Source organism: Mytilus trossulus, chromosome 8, assembly GCF_036588685.1.
Source record: "Mytilus trossulus isolate FHL-02 chromosome 8, PNRI_Mtr1.1.1.hap1, whole genome shotgun sequence".
In the NCBI taxonomy this organism is placed as follows: domain Eukaryota; kingdom Metazoa; phylum Mollusca; class Bivalvia; order Mytilida; family Mytilidae; genus Mytilus; species Mytilus trossulus.
In genome coordinates this window covers 63,314,810-63,342,216 of record NC_086380.1, presented here as the reverse complement: position 1 = coordinate 63,342,216, position 27,407 = coordinate 63,314,810, and the positions used below count along the sequence as shown (strand labels likewise).

The 27,407-nt window shown below is 32.0% G+C and overlaps 3 protein-coding genes across 7 annotated transcripts in view; 2 read left to right on the top strand and 1 right to left on the bottom strand.

Annotated features, from left to right (window-relative positions):
- LOC134681246 (acyl-CoA dehydrogenase family member 11-like) overlaps positions 1–27,407 on the top strand; it is a 533,340-nt gene that overhangs the window by 56,692 nt on the left and 449,241 nt on the right. The gene's annotated exons all lie outside the window — the stretch shown is intronic.
- Positions 9,254–18,603, bottom strand: LOC134681491 (uncharacterized). The gene is made up of 5 exons (XM_063541128.1): positions 18,154–18,603; positions 14,015–14,081; positions 12,832–12,969; positions 12,422–12,531; positions 9,254–10,942 (listed from the first exon to the last, which is right to left on the bottom strand). Exons 1-5 carry the CDS (start codon positions 18,601–18,603, stop codon positions 10,625–10,627), a joined length of 1,083 nt encoding a protein of 360 aa, XP_063397198.1. The 3' UTR covers positions 9,254–10,624.
- Positions 15,531–25,440, top strand: LOC134681490 (uncharacterized). The gene is made up of 2 exons (XM_063541127.1): positions 15,531–15,559; positions 23,139–25,440. Exon 2 carries the CDS (start codon positions 23,146–23,148, stop codon positions 25,438–25,440), a length of 2,295 nt encoding a protein of 764 aa, XP_063397197.1. The 5' UTR covers positions 15,531–15,559; positions 23,139–23,145.

The following is a 27,407-nucleotide window of genomic DNA, read 5'->3' as shown; positions in this document are numbered from 1 at the left end:
AACATCAATACACACATGGCAGATATAGATAATGAGGATGATGCTTGATAACCTGAACTATTTATGTCTTAATAATGCTAATTCATACATACACTTGTTTTGCTTTTAGTTTGTGTCCACCTTTTCGGTTGATTTAATATACGTTTAGTTTACTTTGACACTGAAGCTATTTCCGTTTATTATGAATGGACGATCAGGCATTCCGAATTTTAAAAAACGTAAAAAAACGTTGATATTATGCCAACATATTTTATAAACCTTATATGAATACTATTTGATTTTATAACAAAAATATTAATGGCAGCTTTTATCTGAAAAAAAAAATGTAAAAAAATTACGAAAATAACCATCATGCCCATTGAAACTGAAATCAATGAAATTAACTTTTATCCCTCCTTTACCTGACTTTGAACTTTTGTATAGTAGCAAGTCGTCTTTAGACTTCATTTTTATGGGAAAAAAATATTACCAAAGTTCAAGGTCATCCTTGTATGGAAACTAAATGAAGTCATAAATAAACAAAATGTATCATATAACGAAAAACGTCAATATTAACGAAAAAAAATTACGTGTTTTGAAAAAAATGGTATTCACAACAGGTTCCATATGTGTTGAATGAAATATTGTCCTCTGATTGCTAAATATGTTTTATGTTCCTAAGTTCAGCCCAAAATAGACAGTAAAGACAAAATTTTGTAATATTCAATTGTTGACCTTTGACCTCAATTATGCAAAATTCCGACCACTTCTCATGCTTACGGCATCATTAATATTAAAGTTAACAATTTTATCTTTTCAATGATATATAATTTAGCCGTGTGTTCGGTGGGTGTATTGAAATTTTTTTTTTTTGGATTCTACCGCTGGTGTAATTACTCTGCCAAACATATTGGATATAGTCGATACGACAAGAGCAATATACATAAATGCGTGATCTGCAAGAAAGTTGCTAGTCGACTGTATTCGGCTCCAGATTCTTCCTTCGTTACATAAAGACCGACTTACAGAAGCACCCCCGTTTACAGTTACGGGAGTAAATTTTACTGGTGCCTTGAATGATAAAACCACAGATGGACACACCAGTAAAATTTATATTTGTCTATTTACTTTCGCTAACACTCGTGCTGTACATTTAGAAGTAGTGATGCATTTTTCTGAAGATACATTTATATTAGCGTTACGAAGATTCGCCAGTAGAAAATAATTGCCAAAAAATATGATTTATGACAACGGTACAAAATTCATCACAGCCGCCAAGCAATTAACAAAATCATTATCAGTTAAAGAAAACTGAACAACTTCGGCACTGAATGGAAGTTTATACAAAAATGAGCTCCGTAATATGATGGCTTTTGGGTGAGGCTTATTAGACTTACAAAGGACTGTATAAAAAGGAAAAAGGGCGTTTTTGATACATATTGAACTATTAAGTACCATCATTACGGAAATTGAAGTTACATGTATACTCAAGAACCTTTAACAAACGTATCATCCGACGCGTTAGATGAACCGCTCACTACGTTCCACGGACGTAGAATAACATCACTTCCTTACCCTACGAATCAAGATTAGGAACATTCACTAAATGATAAGACACATAAATCTATGAATAAAGTGTTTAGATTATACCACTGATTTTTCAAAGTTGTTGGTGTAAAATGAAACATAAGTACTTAACATCCCTACGATAATATCGTCGCAATACAGGGAACAATAAACAAATGATCAGCATTGGAGACGTGGTACAAATCTATGAAGATTCGCCGAGGATCAAATGAACACTAGCCGTTGTCGAAAAACTCAATGTATGAGGAGACGGACTAGCAAGATCTGCCGTCTTCCGGACCCAAAAATGGACTAACATCGCTTCCTATCACAAAACTGTACCCACTTGAAGTTAGTTCGAAGAGTGATGAGGACAATACGGACTGTGCAATTAAGACATGTCGCAAAGCTAAGATGGTTGTCATGGAGAAGATAAAGAAATGTACTAAGTGAATTATACAAAGACTGTACTGTAAAAAGCGAGATTCAGTTTAGTTTTTCATGGACATAAATTCATTTGAGAAATGTTTAAAGTTTTCCCTTATTTTATTTTCTTGCTGGTTAAATTAAATTTGATTTAGTTATTTTTTGCTAATTTCACTTTTGTGTGGCCCCAAGTATGTTGTTAATACCGCACACATGATGTTTACTATGTACCGCGTTTTATGTAACGTCACGTCACCTTGACGTGTTACTATGGCTTTCTAATACATCCATCAAATAGTCAAGACGTCTTTTATTTCTATCATCCACTTAATGATAACTACATTTCTACTGAGCTTATACCCCGACAATAAACATGTATAACTCTGGTATTCTATAAAATGAATCCACATTTTCTTTTTGTACGAATACTTTTTCACAGCAATGTTGGTGATAAAATTGTATATATCCATTCTTAAAAAAATATAATTGCCAATGTCAAAAAAAAAAAAAAACCCGATCTATTTATGAATTCATTGATAATAAATGCAATTCACAGTATTATCAAAAATACATATTTATCATTACATAACTATGTCCCATATTCGTACGCCGACACGAAAGGTAAACAAAATTTGCGACAAGAATGTCTGCGTACATGTACATATGTACTTTAATCGCAATTAGGTCATCTATAGTGAAGGTTGTAAATTGTACTGTTTTATTGATGAATGAAATGTACATGTGTTTTATTGAGAATGAACAATGAAGAATAGAAATATAAACATTATTTAAATCTATGGTTTTAGTCAGGCAGACCGAACAGAGAGAAGTCTCTCTTTTTGTAGTTTTTGTATTTTTGGAATGTCTGTTTTTTTTCTACTTAGTTAAATAAAGTTCAACTACGTTTAGTGTATTACATATGAAACTAATCAGAATGTAAAGCCAACACAAGATAATGGCTAGTTATTGCATCGATTTAACTTCTTTTAATGTAATTGGTTTTAAAACCGATTTTAAACGCAAATCCATGTTTCTTTGGTCGAAAAAAAATTCAAAGCCGCATCATTTTCTTACAAAAAAACCAAAGTATTAAATCCTATGAAACCATATTTAAAAGGGAATGTGGTGGAGATATTTATTTTTTGCACGGGGAAACGGAGAATTTTAGAGGTTTTGCCATGTTTATTAACAGCTTAACCATTGTTAACAGACATATATTAAAGGAAAAAATAGCAGATGAAAACGGAAGGTATCTCATTCTAATTGTTGAAATTGATTGTGTTTTTGTAAATTATTATGCGCCCACCAAAAGTTAAAAAATGAACAAATTGACTATATTGAAAATACCAAGATTTTGTTCAACGAAATTTTTATCGCAATCTTGTGATGGGAATTTTAATACGATACTAAATCCATCTTTAGACAAACTAAAACACATCTGTCAAATATACGAGTAAATTAGAAGATTTTAAAAAAGAATGTGAGATATGTGATATTTTGAAGACAGCAAGTGTTGGTTCTTGATTATAGAAAATGAATGTATCAACAAATTAGTTGGAAACGACCTTGAAATTGTGTCAAAAGAACAAAATTTTTAACGAAAGGAGAAAGTGAGAAAAGAATTTATTTGGTACAATCCGTTTATCAAAGTTGACAGAACTAGTATTTTTGTTTTACAGATCTTGGTACATGAAAGGCATAATGTTCATTAATGATATTGTAGATAATAAAGGCGAATTTATGTCTCATTACGCTATTAACCAAATATATAGCCTGAACGTTACTTTTGTAGACATTCTATCTATTTAACTTCCTATACAACGTGACTGGAAAGATTTGTTATTACAACAAAACATGTCACCTAACAGCAGCTTATTTGGATTGGTTTTTGGGCATGCGAATACAAAATGCCTATAAGTAAATTATTTTCTAAAGATGTAAAATTGAGAATGGAAATGGGAAATTTTTCAACAACAACTGGACCAAAGAGCATATAACAGCCGAAGGCCACCAATGGGTCTTGAAGCAGCGAGAAACTCTCGCACCCGGAGGCGTGCTTTAGTTGGCCCCTTAACCAAAAAAATACTAGTTCAGTGATAATGAACGTAATTCTATACTCCGAAAAATACACAAAAAACTAAAATTAAAAATCATAAAAGAGGCTCCTGACTTGGGACAGGCGCAAAAATGTGTCAGGTTTAACGATGTTTTTTTTTAAATCTCAACCCTTCCCATATTCCTCTAGCAAATGTTGAAAAAAACAAACACAAACTATTACGCACAGTAAAACTCAGTTCAAAAGAAGTCCGAGTCCGATGTAAGAATATGTATGATAGGTAAGAAAAGAAACTAAACAAAATGAAAATGATATATAAATTAACATAAGACTACTAGCAGTTACTGACATGCCAGAGAACGGGAGGGATTACACTTGAAATTCATATAAGGAAGACATAATCTTTCAATCAGTTTAATTGAGGTCTAGCTTCAATTAAACTGATTGAAAGATTATGTCTTCCTTATATGAATTTCAAGTGACAAACAACGACACAACATTAAAATGTAACATACACAGAAACGAATAAGCAATAGACAAAATCCGATGAGAATAACAAATATCATAAATTTTAGTATTGAGTTTCCCGTTAATGATATAGATATCAGGATCGAGGAAAGGGCACTTTTCATTATCATTCATAGCTTTATTTAAAGTTAGTTCAACAGGATAATGTTAAGGTATACATGCTAAAGTCGTCATTTTTGAGAGCCAATATATCATTCGAATATCTAAAAGTATTGTTAACCTTTTGTATCAGATATTGGTCTTTGTCGGTTTTAGTCATAAATTGTAACTCATAACAATACAAAACAACCAGGTCCGCAATAAGTTGTACACAGTTGGAATTTCGATAACGATTTACGGAATCTCCAAAGCATAGTATTAAAGCATAGTATCAAAGCGTGTCCAATTGACATAGTTCTTTTGTTTATTGTTACTAAAAATGACCTAAAAGAGTTTTAACATAGGTATTCGTATTCTGACTTTTTAAATGCCCATTTAACTAGGTGTGTGAATTTTAGGCAAAGCATATAGGAGAAAAAAATAAAACCTTGAACAGATTCAATATCACAAATATAAGCATGCATATTATCAAGTGCTTCCAACGAATTTGTGAAACTTCAATAGTTATTAAAATCCACTATTTTCAAAGGCCTTATTTGAACAATTCATTATTAGGTTTTTGATTGTACCAAGTGTACTAGTAAGTAGAACAGACACTTTAGTAGTGGATCAATGGCTTGAAGACGAAATAAATCTATATGTGTAAGGTGTTTTGTGTAGCTTTGTAGCTTCGGAAGTCAGTACATAGTCAGAACTTTCGTTGTATTTGGTTCTGCTTGTAAAGAAGTAGCTAAAAGTTTATATAAAAAAGGAGATGTGGTATGATTAACACTGAGACAACTCTCTACAAGAGACCAAAATGACACATAAATTGACAACCATATGTGGCCGTACGCCCGTCTACAATGAACAAAGCACATACTGCATAGTCAGCTATAAAAGGCCCCGAAATGACAATGTAAAACAATTCAAACGAGAAAACTAACGGCCTTATTTATATAAAGAAATAATAATAAAAAAAATATGTTACACATAAACAAACGACAACCATTGAATTACAGGCTCATTACTGAATTTAAAAAAGAGTCAAAAAAATTTCATGTTGGCTTTTTCTCGTTTTATCCATTTCGAACAGTAAGTACGCAGTGAGTCGTGTATGACAATCATTCCAATTATCAATTGACAGGGGACGATATTTAGATCCTTTACGGAGGAATGATTTCAACTCTTGGTCACGAACGATATTGAGGACTCCTGTTATAACATGGGGATTGATATTCACTTTATATCGATCAGGACAAAGGTGGGAAGACATTTTTGATACAGAAATTAGTGACGAAAAATTGACAAATATTTATTCACTGGCTTTTAAATGTACTATAGAAAGCAAACTTCAAGCTTTCCAATATACAATATTTCACAGAATAGACTCACATAATTATCTTCTTGAAAAGAATAAACTTTCATTAACTAATGAATGTACCAGTTGTAAAGAAATATATACTATAGAGCATCAATGTTTTGAATGTCCAGAAAGAAAACAATTTTGGAGAGAATGTTCTAATTGATGGTATTTAGTTTTTGGATAAGGAAGGGTTTCATCAGCTCAGTAGTCAGTGCTTCGGTACTTCGGTTATAACAACGGATGTCAAAGTAGTTCATTATTCAACTGTTTTTTTTTTTGTAGCATTCTTTTTCAACATTCAACATTCGATTTTAATATTCAACCATCAAACAAATTTTGTTAAACCTTTTTATCACTTTTTTCAACATTCAACTTTCGCATTCATCATTAACTATTCGTATTGAACATTGAACATTCGTTTTTAACATTCAACATTCGTGTATAACATTCGATTTTAACTTCCAACATTCGTTTTCAACCTTTATCATTCATTTCAAAATTCAACATTATTTTTCAACATTCGGGTTGAACTATCAACATTCGGTTTCCAACTTTCAACATTCGTTTTGAACATTCGTTTTGAACATTTAACCATCGTTTTCAACTTTCGTTTCCAACATTCAATATTCGTTTCCAACATTCTACATTCGCTTTCAACATTCAATATTCGTTTCCAACATTCTACATTCGCTTTCAACATTCGAATTTCTACTTTCAACATTCGTTTTTAACATTCAACATTCGTTTTCAACATTCGATTTTTAACTTTCATGAACGTGCGCTTGTATTAAAAAATAATAATATTTTGTTTGCTTTTAATTTACTGATAACAAAATCAATATTAAAACCAATAAATACAATAATAAAAGATCTACTGACAGTGTTGAATTTGCAACCTTTCACAATAAGTTTATTTAAAGGATCGATAAGTTTATCAGGATGGTTTCAATAATTTCGGGAACGGCAAACAACATCTCCGTAAAAATGAGGATGTGACATTCCGTTTTCAATAAGTTTTCTTGCACATTTTTCTTAAAAGCTTGAAAAACCATAAATACTGATACCAACAATACAATAAATGTTATTTTTTGGTTATTATTTCATGTTACATGCAAAGCTTCATATTGAGTCCGGGCAATATTCAGTTGTATTAATCGTAAAACCATACATTGCGAAACGGCGGACGACAGACAGTTTGAAAATAAAGTTTTGACAGGCTAGAACACTGTGTGTAATGCGTCACTATGAGATGAAGAATAGTTATACAACTGCAACAAAGGCGCTGGCCCATTGCTTTGTTTAGTGTGTTTTACGGTATATGAACTGATCTTTTCTTCACTGACGAATAGACCATATCCTTTATTTTTCTATTCTAGTGATACAGGTAAACTACTAGTACTAAGACTAGTTGACCAAAGAGCCACTTTATTTAAAAAAAAATCACACTGAATGTTAACATATATTTAAAGTAATTTTGAAAATTAGTATCTCAAGTCGTTTTTAAAGCAAAGGCGAAAGATACGAAATGGACACTCAAACATATAAGTCGAAAAACAAACTCACAGCGCCATGGCTAAAAAAAAAGACCGAAACTTTTAGAATTTTGCGTTAAAAAAGGTAACAGATGGACATACAAATAAAAACCTGCAGATGTATCCTTGAAACGAGCCATCAAGTTAATAATTCATGAGTATGACAGACCAATACTGTCTTTCTATGAACATTTTCATTATATGATGTGCATTTACCTTTATATGCTGTGCATTTACCTTTATATGTTGTGCACTTGTCATTATACATGATGTGCAAACACCTTTATATGATGCGCACTTGTCATTATATATGATGTGCAAATATTCTTATATGATGTGAAAATATCATTATATGATGTGCACACATGATTATATGATGTACACACATTATTATATGATGTACACACATTATTATATGATGTACAAACATCGTTATATAATGTACAGACTTCATTATATAATGTACAAACTTCATTATATAAGGTGCAAACATCATTATCACTGCATGAAATGATTAGTTTAAGGAATCAATAAACTACTTGAAAACTAGTTGTAAGTTCCGAGTTTATTATTTTCCTGGTAGTTTATTGGTCAAGTAAACGCAATATTTAATAGTAGTTTACAAATAGTTTACTGGATGCAGTAAGTTCACGAATCGACACCTGATTTACTGTCCAGTATTTTTCAAATTTATTGAAGTTTAATAGACATACAACTTCAAATTTAATGTAGAGAATACCTGTATAACATGATTTACTACAAATTAAAGTCAAAGATATTCCAAACAGGAAGCTGTTTACTGTGGTTTTAATTCTGATTAAACGTCGAGTTGCAAATTTAATACAACAATAAACTTTCATTTAATGCAAATTGAAATCAGATTCAACTCCATGTTTAAAGATTTAATGTGTGATATAACTAGATTTACTTCAAATTGAAACTCGTTTTGACTCCATATGCTATAAACAAATATGTGTATTATTCGTGTTTGTTGCACTAAATATATGCCAATTGATCTGCAAATGCACTACAGAATATATAAATATATGTGGTATTATTGCCAATGAGACAACTATCCACAAAAGACCAACATGACACAAACATTAAAAACTATAGGTAACCGTACGGCCTTCAACAATGAACAAAGCCCGTACCGCATAGTCAGCAAAAATTCGCCAGTATTACAAATGAAGCCATAATTGTTCAACCTAAGTTACCTCAACCAATAATTCGAATCAAAGACTCATGATTGCCTCAAAATATGAGATAATAACAGTGAGAGAAACAAGCTGTCTGTAATGGAGACTTTGCCTGACTAAAGCGAAAACCTGAATAAAAAAACAATTGTATAACGTATTAACTAAATTTATTCTTTATTTTCAATTTACAAATACATGACATATGAAAGAACTAACATTCCTTTCTATAATGATTTAAAAACAAGAACAATATCTGCATACATATTGAATTATACAATTCTCCAATGTTGTGCATTTTTGATTTTTTTTTGTTATACTGAGCTGTTTTAAGGAACAATAAAGAATAACATTTAAATATAATAAATATTACGATATTTGAAGAATACTATTGTTGTGGTCTGGGAACAGTATGTCTAACATATACATATATATGTTCCTGTTGTGGTGGATTCCATTTTATGACATAACTGATCCTAATTTTAAACTAACAATTGTTTTAATAGAAAGAGTTAGTTCCCTTTGAATACAAAAGTTTGAGCTGAATTAGTTAATGAAATCCAACGCAATTTGGAGGGAAAAAGCACCCAATTATATGCAACCGGTTACACCGTTTTTATAAGAATAATAATTTGACAAAATTTTCATACTGATTTTTTTTATAAGAATCTTAATAAATATGAACGTATTTATAAAACTTTAAGTTAAAACTAAACCTTTTAAATATCCCTCTGCTGTATCGTAGTACCATATTTTATTTAATTACAACACCCGATACCCCAAAGTGAATGTTGTTTATTCTCTTCTTTTGATTTCTTTTGATTTTTTGTAATTGCTAATAATTTCACTCTTTAACTTAAAGTTTTATAAATACGTTCAAAATATTCATCTTATCACATTTCAACTGACATAACATGTAAACTAATAAGTGTAAATCATTCGATTATATGAGTTTGTAACGTTTAAATAAGGTTACAATTAAAGCAAAATTCTGTTCATCTATGTCTGCACTTTAAACATACCTTCATTTTCCTTCGTATTAAAACTTCAAAAATTTCTTCATTTTTTAAAGATACGAAAAATGTTCTTATTCTAACAAGAGTTGTTTCCCTTTCATTGTTCAATTGGTATACCGAATCCGACATAATATTATAAGTCCCTAGTTACGTACGTGTGTATATGTTTAAAATATTATATTTGATTATGCTTTCTTGGACACCAATCAGCAAAATACACAATGAAGAGTTTCACAAAGACAAGGATTTTTAATGTAAAACCAGCTGTTATCTACATGTATATAATTGCTTCCAAAAGGAAAGCAGATTCTCTTTTATTACTACTACATGTACATGGCTTTTTCATATATTGTATAATCACGCGCAAAAGAAACATTACAAATATTGCAATTTAATTTATCCGAAGTTTCTTCCTTTTCCGAAGAATTTCCATTTTGTTTTAAACAATTTACTACTGTGTGTGTGCAAATAAAATAAACTACTTGTTTACGCAGGAGCACATCATATGTTAAAAACAAAAACAACGGAGAAAATTCAATAAAATAATCATTGTTTACATATATTTTCCGTGATGTTATAATTAGGTTTCAAATCAGAAAGATTATAAATTTTTTTGGCCAATAATATGTTATATATAATAATTTTGGCTATTACTACAGTATTGTTGTTGTTGAAGACGGTATGCTGACATGAGGGTGTATTATTGTTCGCATCCATTTGATTTCGTGATGACTGAAATATGTTAACATAATAACTGAAAATTACCAGCGTTTTTCTTAGTTTTTGTAGCTTTGGACATTTAATTATGTAAAAATTAATAACAATTACATGTAGCAATTACGGCATTCCTAAAAAATATACAGTTTAATCAATAACTTTTACTATCTAAACACCCATTCATGTCCTGGCACGACTTCTGGTTTTTTCCTTGAAGAAACTGCCCCAACCTTTCGAACATTATTCTGCCGTCTGCTTCTCTTGCTCAGTTTATTTTCATGTTTCTGGTCTAGTTTTTTGACTAATTTGTCAAAATCGTCAGACCTCCAAGGCAGAGGTCTGACGATAAACGACCCTTCGTCTTCTGAATCGGTTTGTTCAGAAGACATGTACTGTATCTCCATACTTTGTATAACTGTTTCTTTCTGTTCTTTTGGCATGCTTGATTTTTCTTTTAATGCCTTTTTTCTGTTGTTTAATTTCTAAAAAAAAGAATTAAGCTCTAATTAAAATTCCTTTACTTTTATTTTGAATACATAAAAATAGATTCTATATATGCCTTAATAACTCTCCTTCAATAAAGACACTATTATTTTCGTTATTTCTATAAACAATAACGTCCCGCAAAAAGCAATCTTTTTTTTTGTATATAATTACACCAGAGACATGTGTATATATGTCTCTGATTACACCTATTATAAGAATGCCAGATTTTGATTGGTTGATAGCCAGTATATTTTTCGCATATTCTAATATTTTTCCTCATTTCAAACGAATTTGCCTGTTTTTCATCACTGCCGGGGATTTTGCCTGAAATACCATGGTATTTGTCATTTTATATATTCCGTTTTCACCCTCTCGAGCATCCTCCCTAAAAAAAACTTGGATATGACGTTACATAAAAAAGCGAGCCAACGCGTATTATTACATGTATAATTCCCACAGTTTTATGATAATCTCCTCTTAACCTCAAAACTATGCAAAAACATGTTAATGAATTGTAGCTTTCCAGTTATTTCATTCCAAATCTATACGGTGTAATTAAATAGATATATTATGTTATGGATGGGTATTTGTGGAAAAATACCAGTCTTGGGACTGAATTTTTTCGCCTAGCGGCTCGGGAAATTTTACAGTCCCTTGACTGGTATTTTCTGCAAATACCCCTCCATAACATGATATGTCTTTCCAAAAGCGCCTGCAAAATGATGCAACTTCTAGTATGCGATTCTATATCTGACACCATAAGAAATAGTCGACATTTTATTTTATCGGAACACAGATGAATTATCACGTTGTTATTGGTTAAACGCCGTCACGTGGTGACCCCCTATGAGGCCGTATGGGGTTAGTAAGTTTCATATGGGGTTCGTGACGCGTTAATGGCGACGTCATCTATTAATGTTGTTGTGTTTCATTGTTTATTTTTCAACAAAACGCCGCAGAAAAAGTCCAGCGTCCGATAAATTTGTTATACGGTTAACTACTGACCCCCTACGGATCCATAGAGGGTGAATAAAATTCATAGGGGACTCGGCCTCCGGCCTCACCCCCTATGGATTTTACTAACCCTCTATGGATCCGTATGGGGTCAGTAGCGAACCATATAACTTTTATTAGCGTTACGGCCTCACCCCCTATGTATTTTACTAACCCTCTATGGATCCGTAGGGGGTCACATTAGCAACTAATATCACTTATAATAGAAAATGAATTAAGTTTAAAGGGGTCATTAACCATTGTTAATTTAGAGTGATATAAGTATATAATAACAAATGAAGCTGCACTCTAAATCCGTTGGCTGTTATAATAGACTATATATGCAGTTTGCTGAAAATCAAAATTGATGTAACAGAAATCTATATACCACTCCTTTTTTTTGGAACTAATACAGATTAAAGTAATCCGAGAATCAGGGTTTTTTTCCAAATTGTTTTCCATATAAAAAAAACAGTTCTTACTCTTTTCAATCTGCTGTACACAGCCATTTTCTTGTTATGTTCTTCTTGTTTGCCTGTCTCTTCTCTTCGTTTCTTTGCTTTGAACGATTCAAAATTTGTCTTTATTCCTTCTACAAAACAAAACATCTACTTAATGCAATTCAAAATAATAATTAAACAAACGATTGCTTATCTCGAATTGAGACTAAACCGTGTCATTAGATTGTTTTGATGTGATATGATCGAAATGGAAATAAATCTACTAAAGTTACATGATATTATGTATTTGCTAGGAAGTGATTCGATAAAACTAAAACTTATTTATGATATGGAAACTATGTAGCGTTTCAAAGTATTATTGAAAGTTATCAGTACCACAGAACTGCAATTTCGCCAATTTTTATATTATTTATTTTTTTTGTACTACAAACCTCTTACAACCCCCTCCACTTCGTCAGGATATTGACCTTTTACGAATTCAATGATGAAATCGGACATCTCCTTATTCTCTGCAGAATTATATCTGAAAAAAATCATTTGAAAATTAATCTTACTGAACATAATTACAGCTGAACAAAGAAGATAACTTCTTAAGCAAGAGTGTAACAAATGTCGGTACAACTATCAATGTGTGCTGAAAAGTTGTTTGAATCTGAATTGAAGTATGGCAATTAAATAAACTTAAATTATCTTGCAAACTTTTCATTTAAAATGACTTAAAAGTTTAGATTTATACTCGAATTAGAGTAAAGATTGAAAGTAGCTTAAATATGATCATGTTTGGTCTAGTTTTTTATTCAAAAAAAAAATCTGTTTTAATGTCGTTAATCACAGATAATCGACCATAATAATTTCCGAAAACCGAATTGTTAACTGATAAATGTTGACACATACATAACTGATCAATTGCATGTAGATAAATCATGCGTTTTTTCAATTTCCAACGGAATTTTAAAATCATTCAATTATAAACATACTTAAGGATATTGCCAGCATCGTTCTTTGTTTTCCAGATGAATTCCTTTTCAGCCATACCTTGCTGGAAACCACACCGTATTGATTGCTAAAAGGGAAAAGATACGCTCTTATATGCATTTGAATGCATTTAAGGTCAAATGCATTTAATTGCATGCATAAAATGAAAAACTGAGAACTGAACAAATGCATACATGTATGTGTAGAAAGTCTCAAATTATTTAAAAAGTAAAATATATATACATAGAATATCACGATTTCACAAATATTACGTTCTAATAAACACAACAACATGTTTTCAAAGTTAGTAAAATGTCCCAGTTTTTGTACAATTAATACACAAATTGTAAGCGTGCAATATTTATGCGAATCTTTTGCCGACAACAATCATGTTCAACGCTTAGCTTTGTAATCCGTTGGTAAATAAAAATAAATGACAATTTGCTAAAAGTATTGAATTTTCATTTCGCAAGCATAGAAATAAAGATTGTATATAAGCTATCCCTTCCTACATGCACGATAAATAGTTACTTACTGCAATTTGTGCAGGGACGTTAATTTTTTGGCTTCCTTTTTTTGATGCATCTGTTTTTGAGTGTAGCATTTGAATCAAAATATCCACTTTCTTTTCAACATTACTTTGATTATCTTGTACTTTTACCAGCTGTCTTTGCATTTTGATGACTTCACTTGTTAAAGTGTCAATCTAAAAGAAATACAAATAACTAAATCATTTGTAAAACATGAATTACAAAACTTAATGAAGTTTATCATTTAGAAAACTAAAAAGATACGTCATACATATATATATATATACTGTATGTATCCCCAAAAAATCTAAATGTATGAGAGTCATTGACTTTTTACAAGTTGTGTTTATTACAGATTAAAAGCACACCATTATTATTTATTCATACAGATTTAAAATTAATTATGTTAATAAGCATCTATACGCAGGTTTTTACTGTCTTTTATAATTGAACAATATTGAATAATTGTAGCAAATAACTCTCGCGATATTTCACTAAATTCAAGCATTTTGATTATTGTTTGAATTTTAATTTCCCATGTAAAAATTCTTTTGGTATTATCTGCCTCTCTCTAATATATTTTTCTTTTTATGTAAAATTTGAAAATCATGATAACTGGTTTGATGATTTTTTTTGTCCTGACTGGAATGAAATCCAGATGATTTACACGAAATAAAGAGATATGAATATGTATAACTGTCTTATACAAATAATCCGTGTTCAAAAGTCTGAGTAAAAGAACAAATCTGTGCAGTCTTTGAAAATTATAGTCTTTTGATTCCATCAAGGAGGTTACTTAAAGTTCTCATATAACTTCTTTGATTCCAAAAGTCACGATACCAATCCTCTATAAACAGGCTTCTATTGATTCTCAAAATATATTCACTTATGAATGTTATATATAATATAAAACAACATATATAATGAGGTGAATATATGACAGCATGCATTCATTATTCGGATTCGGACAAAGATATAAGTGCTACCAAAGCTTCAAAATGGATACTTAAGAAATTAGAAATCCAGAAAGAAGAATACCGAGTTGAAACCTGTTACAGATCTAAGTTTGCTGTTTCATTCAGAAGATTCTACTTTAGTAAGTATAGTAAATGAACAGGAATATATATTGTACACGGTTTGGGATGTTAATCTAGAATGGTGCAAAAATGCGTGATATTTAAAGATAACATTTATTAATAAATTACAAATAAAGTTTTGTTGGATAATGGGAAAATGCACACAAGTTCAAGAGAATATTTATCATTTAATTGTAAAATCAAATGACAGAAAAATAAACATAAATAAAACAAATTAAAAACGTTTAACTTGGTGTGAGAACAATTTCCTAAAAATATAAATGTTAGGTGTTTAATGTGTTAAGCATATTTGATAAGTGTCCCGCAGCTAATTGATAAATGTGTCAGCTTCGAAGGCATAAAGATAATAGTATATATACTTTTAAAATTAATAGACTTGAACAATTAAGATTGAGTCATTCTGCCTTTATCCGATATAGTCCATTGTTTATTAAAAGAGATGAAAGAAAGCTATTGTATTGAGTAACAAAATATTCACGTGTCACATTTAGTCCAGTTCTGCTATTTAAAGTCGTACAAAACTATTTGGGTCATTAGACTGTGAACCAGAATAAAATGTAATTTGCAGACTATCTTTTAAGGTTAGAGCATAAGTTAACATAATAAAAAATTTTTTTTTTATAAATTTAGAGGAATCGCAATTGTTGTAATAAATGATGTTATCTAGCAATGTAATTTCATTCACATTCGCAAGTAAAATCTTGATAAATTAAAGGCAAATTAAAGTTTGAGATAAAATTAAGTTAAATGATTTAGATAAAAAATTCTTAACTTATAAAAAAAAGTATTTAACTAATTCGTAAAGATAACTTTTGAAAATTCAATTCTCAATTTGATTCTTGATTCAATATTAAAAGTAAACGAATTAAGGGGGGATAACAGATGACACGACTGTTATTTTATGGCTCGTATACTATTGTCGGGTTTTGTATTATTGTTTGATTTATATCGCAAATTATTTGCTGTTATATACCTATGCTGGAAAAGTAATGTAATAGACTGTATTGTAACTATTGTAAACACTTGATTAGACTGTGAACCAGAATAAAATGAAGTAAGCAGACTGGATTATCTTTTAACGTCCTGTTGTCACGCCGAGTCCAAGCTAGTTCCCAAAAAATGTAACATCAATTTGAGTAGTTCCCCGCAAAAAAAAATTGATAAAACCACGAAAGAAAAACTACAACACGAATTACAAAAACGGGATCAAGTTCCCGCATAATAGATCGTTAACAAATTCTAAAATGAGGGGATTCGCCCTTTATTTCATTTGATTTGGTTAAAATATATAAGGTTAAAAGGTGGGGATCTTGACTGTTTACAAGTTCTCAATCAGGAGGGGATGGCATGCAGTGACCCACAGGGCACGCGCCTTTAATTTAATTTTATTTGTTTAATTGTACCATACATAAAATTCATATGGTTTAGGGGTGGGAATCCCGACCGTTTACCTGATAAAAGAACATTCTAATCTGACATTGAAGCGGTCGGGGTGACCCACAGGGACTCACCAAATTTGTTTCATTGTCCTGTGGTCATTTAATACTGAAGAATGCGTGTGTCTATCACTTACGTTTTTCAAGTTAAAATCATTTGAAAATCCATATGGTTCTAAAGTCAACATCACATATTTAAATTGAAATATATTGTAAAATTATAGAACATTTTCAGTTTTTGCCGCAGTTTCAATTATACAATATTCACATAGCTACCGAAAATGAATAAATAATTCCGATTAGTTGCTTTTGACTCCGTTTTAATTAAAGATTGACCATGATACCATACAACTTTAGTTGTATAGCTTTATGTAGATACGCATTGAAACAGCGGATTGATATTGTATATAAATATTGATTTTGCAACAGTTCGTTTAGACAACATGGTAATAGTGCGAATGATTGGTCTTTATTTTCTTTTAAATATTTATCTTATTATGAAAATAAATTAACATGTGTGTACAATAATAATAAGAGAATGATAACAAGGATCAATACTCGAGTTAACAAAGAGATACAGGTGGTTTTGCTGAAAATAGAAAACTCCGATGAATAAATCGGAATGAAGTGTACATCACTGTTTTGTATGTATTTCATTATTTGATGTGCCTTTCTTTTTGTGTGGTTAGTATTTTTAAATTAAAGGACATTCTTGTTGGAGTAAAATATTGTTTCAATTATTTTCATTTTACCGACATGACCGACAAAACTTAGATCACAAAGGAATAAGGATATTTAACACCTAAACACACGTTTATATTGATTTTTAAAGATAATAAAGAAATATTTTTTTTGGATGTTTAATCTTAATTAAAGTCATATTAAAAAAAATCAAAAAAATACTTCAAATACGTTTTTATATCAAAACGGATAGTTTGCAGTAATTAATTTAAGTTCATTTACTTTTTTCTGAAGAAAATTATTTATTTGTCAACATTTAGAAGTTTCCTTTTTTTAAATTGCTTGCATCCATGTGTCCGACATATCAGTGGCGGATCCAGCCATTTTAAAAAGGGGGGTCCCAACTTAGGACAAAGGGGTTGGGGGGTTCCAACTATATGTTCCCATTCAAATGCATTGATTAGGCAAAAAAAAAAGGGGGTTCCAATCCCCGGACCCCCCTGGATCCGCCTATGCATATTTTTCTTATGCAGGTGAACTTAGCTTGACCCTTCTCGTAAACATCCGGTGATCGCAAAATACGCAACGATCTGTCACTAAATTGTAACTATCATCTGATTTTACATGTTATTCAGTACTAAGTCTTCATAACAGACAAAGAGTTAAAAAAATACGATTATAACTTACGATTTGTTTGCCAAATAGAATGACGATTATAATATACCACTTGTTTACCAAAAAATGATACAATCGTCCACAGAAGAATAAGTTATGATATATGCATGCATTGGTTCAAGAATTGGATACTGAAATATTATGTTTCAACAGTCACTGTGTCATATGACTTTGATTAATTATATGCTTTTTATTTATTTATTCATTAATCGGGATCCTGTCCCCAACTATATATCTTTGACAAAATCGTGTCCGTTGCAATTGTACGCAGACAGATAGACAAAATTAAATCACAATATATAACAACTAGTAAACACTGCATTGTGGGAATTTTCATCGATATTAAAGTTTTTAATTACCTTGTTTGCTGATCCTGTACTCTGATCTTTTCTTGATATACCGTCTGTGACAGGTGTAGGTGATCTGCTAGAACGAACATCTCCAGATAAAGGTGTTCTTAGAAAAGTCGGAATGATTGACCTGCTGGAACATGGTGTACTTGCCAAATTCGTTGGGGTACGAGAATTCATTTGAACGGATGGAGTACTAGAACGACTGACTGATACGCTACTGCATTCCAAAACACTGTCATTTACCGATGACATAGACTCATCGGGTATATTATCCTCTGGTCCACCACATGCTCCTGTCATATTATCACTGGTTGATGTTTCCACTCTCTGTCTTTTGTTGCTGTTTTCATCTTCACCAGATGAATAGTATCGTAGATGAAGGCTTTCATCTCCAATAGACACATTTTCGATTTTATCAAGTTCATCGTCACTAGATAGTAAAGATGAATAATCCATCACGATTTATAACTACGATACAACTCTTTTTAAAGAAATACAAAGATCTAGACTAGTAAACTGGCTATCTATAAATGAAGGACAGACTACTTATACTCATGTAATATTATTTAGGGTGTGTGTTTTTATATACTAGTAGGTTGCATAGACAAAGCAAGGAAGTGTAAATTAATTCTGAACGTCCGTGCCCAGAAGTTTTCAAGACAAAGGGAGCACTATATTGGCATGTAGAGTACTTCCATACCCAGACGTTTAATGTATGGTAATAGAAGAACATTTGTTCACAAATGCCCGTGCATCAATGTGCATTGATAACGGGATACGTTAAGAAACAGATCGTCATAGATTGAAACATTATAAAATAAACCACGAAAACACCTAAATAGTATAGCTATACATCGTGAAAAATGGTATACTAGGGCCGTGTCAAGGAAAATTGCATATGACTTGGACGTGTCTTAGGGTGTTTTTATGACACGTCTTAGTACTCAAGTCAGTTGAACGAGTGTTTTAATATTAAAATAAAATATAACAAATTTGCTCCAAAAGTCGGGATATATCCATAGGTGTCTAACAATGGTCTTGGGATAAACCTAGATAAATATATATATATTACAAACATAAAGGAATCTGATGTACCGTAGTTGGCGTTTGTTTATGTAAATAAACGTGTTTCTTGTCTCACTTTATTTTATATAGATTAGACCGTTGTTTTCCCCGTTTGAATGGTTTTACACTAGTAATTTTGGGGCCCTTTATAGCTTATTATTCGGTGTGGGTCAATGCTCCGTGTTGAAGGCCGTACCTTGACCTATAATGGTTTACTTTTATGAATTGTTATTTGGTTGGAAACTTGTCTCATTGGCACTCATATTACATCTTCCTATATCTATATAAAGTTTAAACTTAAATAATAAAATTATTTACATAAATATTAAACTATTATATTGGTATTAGAATAAACAAAATATTAGGGGGAGGGTTGAGATCTCACAAACATGTTTAACACCGCCGTATTTTTGCGCCTGTCCCAAGTCAGGAGCCTCTGGCCGATGTTAGTCTTGTGTTATTTTAATCTTGGTTTCTTGTGTACAATTTGGAAATTAGTATGGCGTTCATTCTCACTGAACAAATATATATTTGTTTAGGGGCCAGCTGAAGGACGCCTCCTGGCGCGGGAATTTCTCGCTACATTAAAGACCTGTTGGTGACCTGCTGCTGTTGTTTTTTTCTTTGGTCGGGTTGTTGTCTCTTTTTTTTTTAAAATAAAATTGATACTTACAACACTTATTAATAAAGTTCTTTACCGAAATATTTGTCAAAACTTGATATATTTATTTGTTATAAAAACGCTTTACGTAGCCTTATTAACCCCTAATCAAGACTCTTCCATCACATGATTCATTTGAAAAGGTCTTCCTGAATCGATCAGACGTACACACTGACAGAAATATTTGCCACTGGTATTTATACTCAAACAACGATTCACTTATAAATGCATTACTGAAAAAGGGTGAGGTCAATTGTTTGTTTGTGTAGTACATGAGACCCGTTCAAATACAATAAAACATAACCCCCTCCCTTTTCCAAATACTCCTTAGAGACAAAAAAGCATTTGAAACAAACAGAAGAGATAGAAATGTAGTGATCCGTAACATCGCAATTATTTTTCTTCGTCTGTAAGCACGCTGATGGCGATCCTACGTTTTAATGCGTAATCGAGACATCTTTAAACTACTGCAAATCATCCAAAATGACTTTCTTAATACTTGATACATTTCTTTTCTTTCCAGTCATTTCAATTTTTTGTTTGTTACTATAGAACAAATTTAGCGTTATATGTTTGTATAACGATTAGTTTTTGTGTGATGCTGCATGTAATAAGAAACACTTTACCAAGATAAACAAATAATGTAAATCGATAACAGATAAATTGTACACAGTATAAAGTACGGAATAAGTAAACAGACAAGTATCTTCCAAATAAAAGAATGCGGATTAGGTAAAGAAGTATGCTAATAGGGAAAGATTGAGTAATGCAAGCTATTGTGTATTATAGTGTTATTAACTGGCTGTTTCTGTAACTGTATTGGAACTGGTATATATTCAAGGTTTGCTATATAGGCCTCGAGACCCGTAGGGTCGAGGGCAAATACAGCTGACAGAGAATCTATAAATAATCCAATGGACTGGCAATGATGTGAGTATAGGGCCTATATTTCCAATACGGACTGGCAATGATGTGAATATAGGGCCAATATTTCCAATACGGACTGGCAATGATGTGAATATAGGGCAAACATTTCCAATACGGACTGGCAATGAATCTTGAATTATATTAAATGCACAATATATGTTTACATGTAATTAAGGATTCATTGCCAGTCCGGATCCGTATTGGAAATATTGGACCGGGCCGAAAAGCAATATATATATAGATCATGGGATTCATATGACTAGGACGACGTGACCAGTATGAAACATGCCGTTTTGGAGGGCTGTGTAATCGTACTTTTTTAATAAAACAAAATACTACGTAGTATATCTTGAAATTGCATCGAATTGTGAAGATCAATAGTAAATGGATGTGTTAAATGATGAACAAATCTTGTGATAATTAGGGCGTAAAGTGTTTTTCAATAAAGTTATTGTATGGTATTTTAATTAAACTAATAAATTTTATCAGACAGCGCTAGAAATGGACCTTTGTTCTGATATCATAAATAGGAACAATATACAAGTATATGTTCTTGTGCTGTGACACACGCTTTAACTAAATATTTTAACAACTGATTGTTTAGCGCCACTTTCAGCACTTTGTGTTATAGAAGGAGAAGAAGACGTCTATTTCCATAAAACGGCTAACAAAGAGCACATTACGATATAAGACATTATTCTAGGCACTAAAGTGCACAGAGAAAACAACAGATGTTCGTCAGGAAACTAACACTGGCAATACATTTTGTACTAGTAAATTAGTATAAAAAAATGTGGACACTAAGATTGTGATATATAGGAACACAACCTTGCAATGCATCGATATGTGATACTGAGTCGAAAAAATATCATTGAAAGCGTAGAATATTTTCTTTTTTATTTGGAATTTATAATACTGGCTTCTCATCTCCGTTCTAAAATGTATAACATTATTTTTCATTTTTTTTCCGGAATTTTTAACCGCAAAACGTGTGTTAAATGTTTACTACGGTAACGGGAGATCTTTGGAGATTCATATACTCATTATTTTAATGCTATATATTTTTTTAATAATATGGTTTTCAGGGGACCCTTTCTGATTCTATACCAAATTAAATAATATTTGATTAATCGGCAGTTCAAGCTTATTCAAAACACACTACTAATGTTTAAAAGAATCCTTATTTCAAGACGTTTCTACAAATTTCGAGAAAATAAAACCAGAAAAAAAAAGGATGTGGGTAGTAATTACCCAGACATGACATAGTGCAATGCTAAAATTTGTTTAACATTTATTTTGACAACTAAGATATTAAGAGATGTATAAGAAAAGAATCTTCTTATATCTAAAATTTCACAGAATGAATCATATTTTTGTGTCACTTTCAATCATTCGTTTCTTTAACTACTTATTTGAAATAAGTTCTTAAACTCAGACATCTGAATAAAAATTACATTCAAAACACACATAATGGTTTCCTGGCACACATTTCACTCATTATAATAGATCTAGCTAGATGTCCGAAAATTTGAATGATTCGCGTGTCTGCTTTAATTTACTTTTATCTATCGTCAAAAGTCCAATTACCACGGTAACAGATAAATGTTTCAACTTTCTTATATCTAACAGCAGGTTGTAATATATTGGATGAATTGATCAACAAGAATATATTGTGTGATCTGATATCGCCTAAATTTTAGGATGAAATCTAGGGTTTGTCCCAGCATGGAAGTATCATATTATCATTTTATATATGCATGCATGGTGACCATCCGCCAGCCTTTGACAGTTTAACCTTGATGGGCTTCTCCTTTATCATGTTTATGCATCTTCATCTGACCGTAATCAATGCCATTTTTTTATAATAGTTTTTTATGTATAATTTATTGTACATACCGTATTGCAAGATTAATAATTTGATATTAAACCTAAAGGAATATGTTTTTTTTCCTTCATGTTCTTTGATGCAAATTTTGAACGAAAATTAATTTGACTGAAAGTTACAACGGATTAAGTAGATAGTTTATATAAGATATGCATACAAGTATTTTGGCAATAAATGAAATGAGACTTCTATCATAATTCAGAAAATGAGGTACATGTATACCTGTTCCTGCGAAAATGATATCTTTTGAAGATAAAATTATGCGCAAATGCTATATGTTAAAAAAACCTCATCGACACAATAGGTCTGCATATGCAGTCATTTAGTCATTCAGTATTTAAACTTAAGTGTATCTACTTTATGTATAAAATGCAATGCTTAGAAAAATAGAAAGGTCCAAAATATCGGGATCTATGTTCTAGTAATTAAATATGTTTTTTCTTCTTTTTACAGACAAGACATGCCACCAAAGCACAAACTATCTACCAGTCATGAGTATTTCAAGAAAAAGAAAAGAAGGAAAATGTGTCCAGGGTGTGGAGGAGAATTTGTCGATAGACATTTTGAAAACCATAAAGTTGAATATTTCTGGGACAACAAATGGAAGTGTAGCAAGTCAAAAAAATCAAAACAAGAAGAAACTAGTTATCAGGAAGTACCAGCAGAACACACTTTATCTGGAATGCACCAGGAAAACCATTGTGAAGAACCAAGCACCTCTGGCGTTAAGCAACCTTGGGCTCATACGCAATCAATGATAGAAGTGAAACGCAGGTTCAAAGATCACTTACGAAGCCTCAGTGGAAGTGAAACCTATCCAGAATCTGACAATGAGGATGAGGAATTTTGGTCTAATGTAACTTTAAACGATATTGATATGGATATTGAAAATGAAAACATTCACGAAATCCAAGAGAAAAAACAGCAGACGGACTTTGATACAGCAAAAACAGAGATGATCAAGTCAACAGTTGCAATATTTCAGTCCATTTGCATTTTTCTTTGCTGTTGGCAATCATTTTATATAATTACAGATACTGCCTTAAGTAGCATTTTGTCGTTTTTATCCACAGCATTTAAACATCTTTCTGCTGAAAATGTTGCACTAACAGGTGTTTCATCAATATTTCCCTGCTCAGTGTATATGTTGTACAAAAATCTCGGCATGAAAAAAGACAATTTTTCGAAATACGTGATATGCAAGAAATGTTTCACTTTGTACAACTATGAAGACTGTATAATACTAATTGAAGGGGAAACGTCTTCAAAGAAATGTTCGAATGTTATGTTTCCAAACCATCGACAAATTGCTAGACGAAATCAATGTGGTGAACCATTACTGAAATCTGTGAAACTAAAGAGCGGAGACATAAAGCTATACCCATATAAGACCTATTGTTACAAATCTGTGAAAGAATCACTATCTACAATGGTAAAACAGAAATATTTCGAAGATAAGTGTGAAGAATGGAGACACAGACGACAGGAACCAGGAGTTATGACAGACGTGTATGACGGAAAAATTTGGAAAGAGTTTGGAGAAGACAAAAATCAACACTTTTTGAAAACTGAGAGAAATTACGGTCTGATGCTAAATCTTGACTGGTTTCAACCATTCGATCATGTTCGATATTCTGTTGGCGTCATCTATGCTGTTGTGTTGAATTTGCCACGAGAAGAAAGATTCAAACTGAAAAATGTGTTTCTAGTTGGCATTATTCCGGACATGTCTGGCGAACCATCAGTCCAAACATTTATTAAACCATTTGTCGAAGAAATGAAAATTGCTTGGAGTACCGGATTTTCTATGCGGTCACACAACAATCCGAAGAAAGATGCAAGTTTTAAATTAGCGTGCCTTTGTGTTGGTTGTGATATACCTGCCACGAGAAAATTATGTGGGTTTTTAGGGCATGGTGCAACACTAGGGTGCTCCAAATGCACCAAAAAGTTCCCTGGAGAAGTTGGGAAAAAAAATTATGGAGGCTTTGATGTACCCAATTGGATATCTCGCTCTTTACCTGACCATCTTCATAACCTCGAGAGAATTAAAGAAGCTACAACAAAAACAGACAAAGAAAACATAGAGAGTCAATTCGGCATTAGATATTCACCTTTATGTGAACTTGATTACTTTGATCCGATTCGTATGTCTGTTATTGATCCGATGCATAATTTATACCAAGGAACCGCAAAAAAAATGATCAAACTTTGGTCAGAACTTAAAATTCTAGAAAGTGATAAATTAAAAATTATTGAAAAGCGTGTTGACTCTGTTTCTGTTGCAGCTAATGTCGGCAGCCTTCCCAGAAAAATAGCTACATCATTTGGCGGTTTCACAGCTGATCAGTGGAAAAACTGGACCAATGTCTTTTCTATATTTGCATTAAAAGGTGTAATACCATCTGAAGACTTAGAGGTGTGGCGGAAATTTGTTCTTGCCAGTCGGTGCATCACAACAAAAACAATAACCACTGTAGATATACTTAAGTACGAAAAACTAATTTTGGAGTTTTGCGCCGGATTTGAGAGGATCTATGGGGATACAAAAGTTACTCCAAACATGCATCTTCATTACCACATGGCAGATTGCATTCGAGATTATGGGCCTATTTACTCTTTTTGGCTATTCAGCTTTGAGAGATACAATGGTCATCTTGGATCGTTACCGAACAATAGCAGATCAATTGAACTTCAAATCATGCGACGTTTTCTTCGAGATTCATTCGTTAATTGCCTACAAGTACCATCTTAACGTCAAAATGTAATAATTGGGTGGAAATTGTGTTTTCGTCATCAGTTGTTATAAACTGACTACTAAAACTTTCAAATAGTTCTGCAAGATTGTCTAGTTTTCATTTATGAAAAAAAACATTCACAGCTCAACTTTCTCACATGATTAAAAAAAATTCGGGTGCTTCGCATGCTAAAGTCCATCATTATTCCTGAAACACATTTCGAGACTTTTTTTTCTCCGCTTTATGAGAAAAGTAAGCGGTCTATTTTATATATATATATATACAACTCGTCTAAACATCAACCCAACAATGTTAGATCTGTAAATTTGCTTTCGCAAATTTTTGGTTCTTCCCTCGCCGGGATTCGAACCCATGCTACTGTGATATCGTGACACCAAATCGCCTGCACTGCAGCCGACCCGCTAGACCACACGACCACCTGGGCTCTCAAATAAAAGAGCTTTCGCTGGCCATGTATTACCTTTCCACGTCAGTTTTAATCTAGCGGCGTACTACAGTACATGATATATAAGTACGTCTGAACCAGTGACAACTCTACAACAGATTTATCCATCGGATCATCAGAATTCATGGTGATACATTGCTGTGTACATTCTGTATATACAACTCGTCTAAACATCAACCCAACAATGTAAGATCTGTAAATTTGCGTTCGCAAACTTTTTGTTCTTCCCTCGCCGGGATTCGAACCCATGCTCCTGAGATATATATCTATGCATATATTTGTATTTAAATCTACGCGTTTTATACGTTCAGACAGGATCTACACATTTTTCAATTACGATGTAAAATGAAGTCATATTCTGATCAGTATACACAATATAGTATACTGCTTTGTGATTCGTCTGCAACAATATTTCAAGAGTTTGGTTTGATACAGTCGGGAATCGAATATAAATACGATTTTTCACATTTGCAGAGAACATACTTGCCTTAGATTTCAGTTCAATGGAGTAGATATACGCTACGGGATTTAGTTCTAAATATTTTAAACCCCCAAAAGGGTACGGTAAACTGTCGAAGCAGTTAACATTTCAGTACTATAAGGCTAGGTTATAGTACTAGGATGAACCTAGCACTGCTTTCGTGTTTGTATAATATTTAGGGGCCAGCTGAAGGACGGCTCCGGTGCGGGAATTTTTCGCTTCATTGAAGACCTGTTGGTGACCTTCTGTTGTTGTCTTTTCTTCTATAGTTTATATGTTTGTTAACATTTGTATATTAATCAGTCTTTTCAATTGTTCAGATTTTATTAAAATTCAAGTATATTAAAACTTTTTAATGACCTTTGTATTGCTTCCCTTGGAGGACACAATTTAATAGCAGATTCTATGAAAGTTGTCCTGTGGTTAACACTATTTCATGGTTTTTGCAGTAAAAATATGTCCACTTAAGCGACAATATTTCATGGCAATGGACATTATTTTAAAAATAATTTTCACAGGACACTATTATATCTTACAGTTGGTTCATATTTTTATTTTTCTTTGGTTTCTTAATCTCAAAGATTGGCCAGACTCTTTCAATTGTTTTGTTTACATGAACAAATACTAGACATAATCATGATCTGTAACGTGTTAACAGTTTAGGAAAAAAGCCATGTCCTTAACATTTTACAGTATTTTACCTTTTCTATTTTTTAACCTTGATTGCATATTACAAATTCGTTTATGTGCAGGCATTGTTGTTGTAGTAAATAGAAAGATATAAACGGTAAATTAACCAATTAGCATGTATCTAATATTTAAGAATAACCAAATAAAACGTTGTTGTAAATGCAGCGCAGTTAGTTCCCCTGGACGCATCTTTTGTAATCAAAGGGAGGTAAACTCTACGAACATAAGGAAACAATTTTGGATTCATACTAAGCAAAACAAGATGTATGCTAAACAATTACAATCTATGCTAATGTATTGCAAAATTTAAAGACCCTAACTATACCGATAATGCAAAGGAATATAAA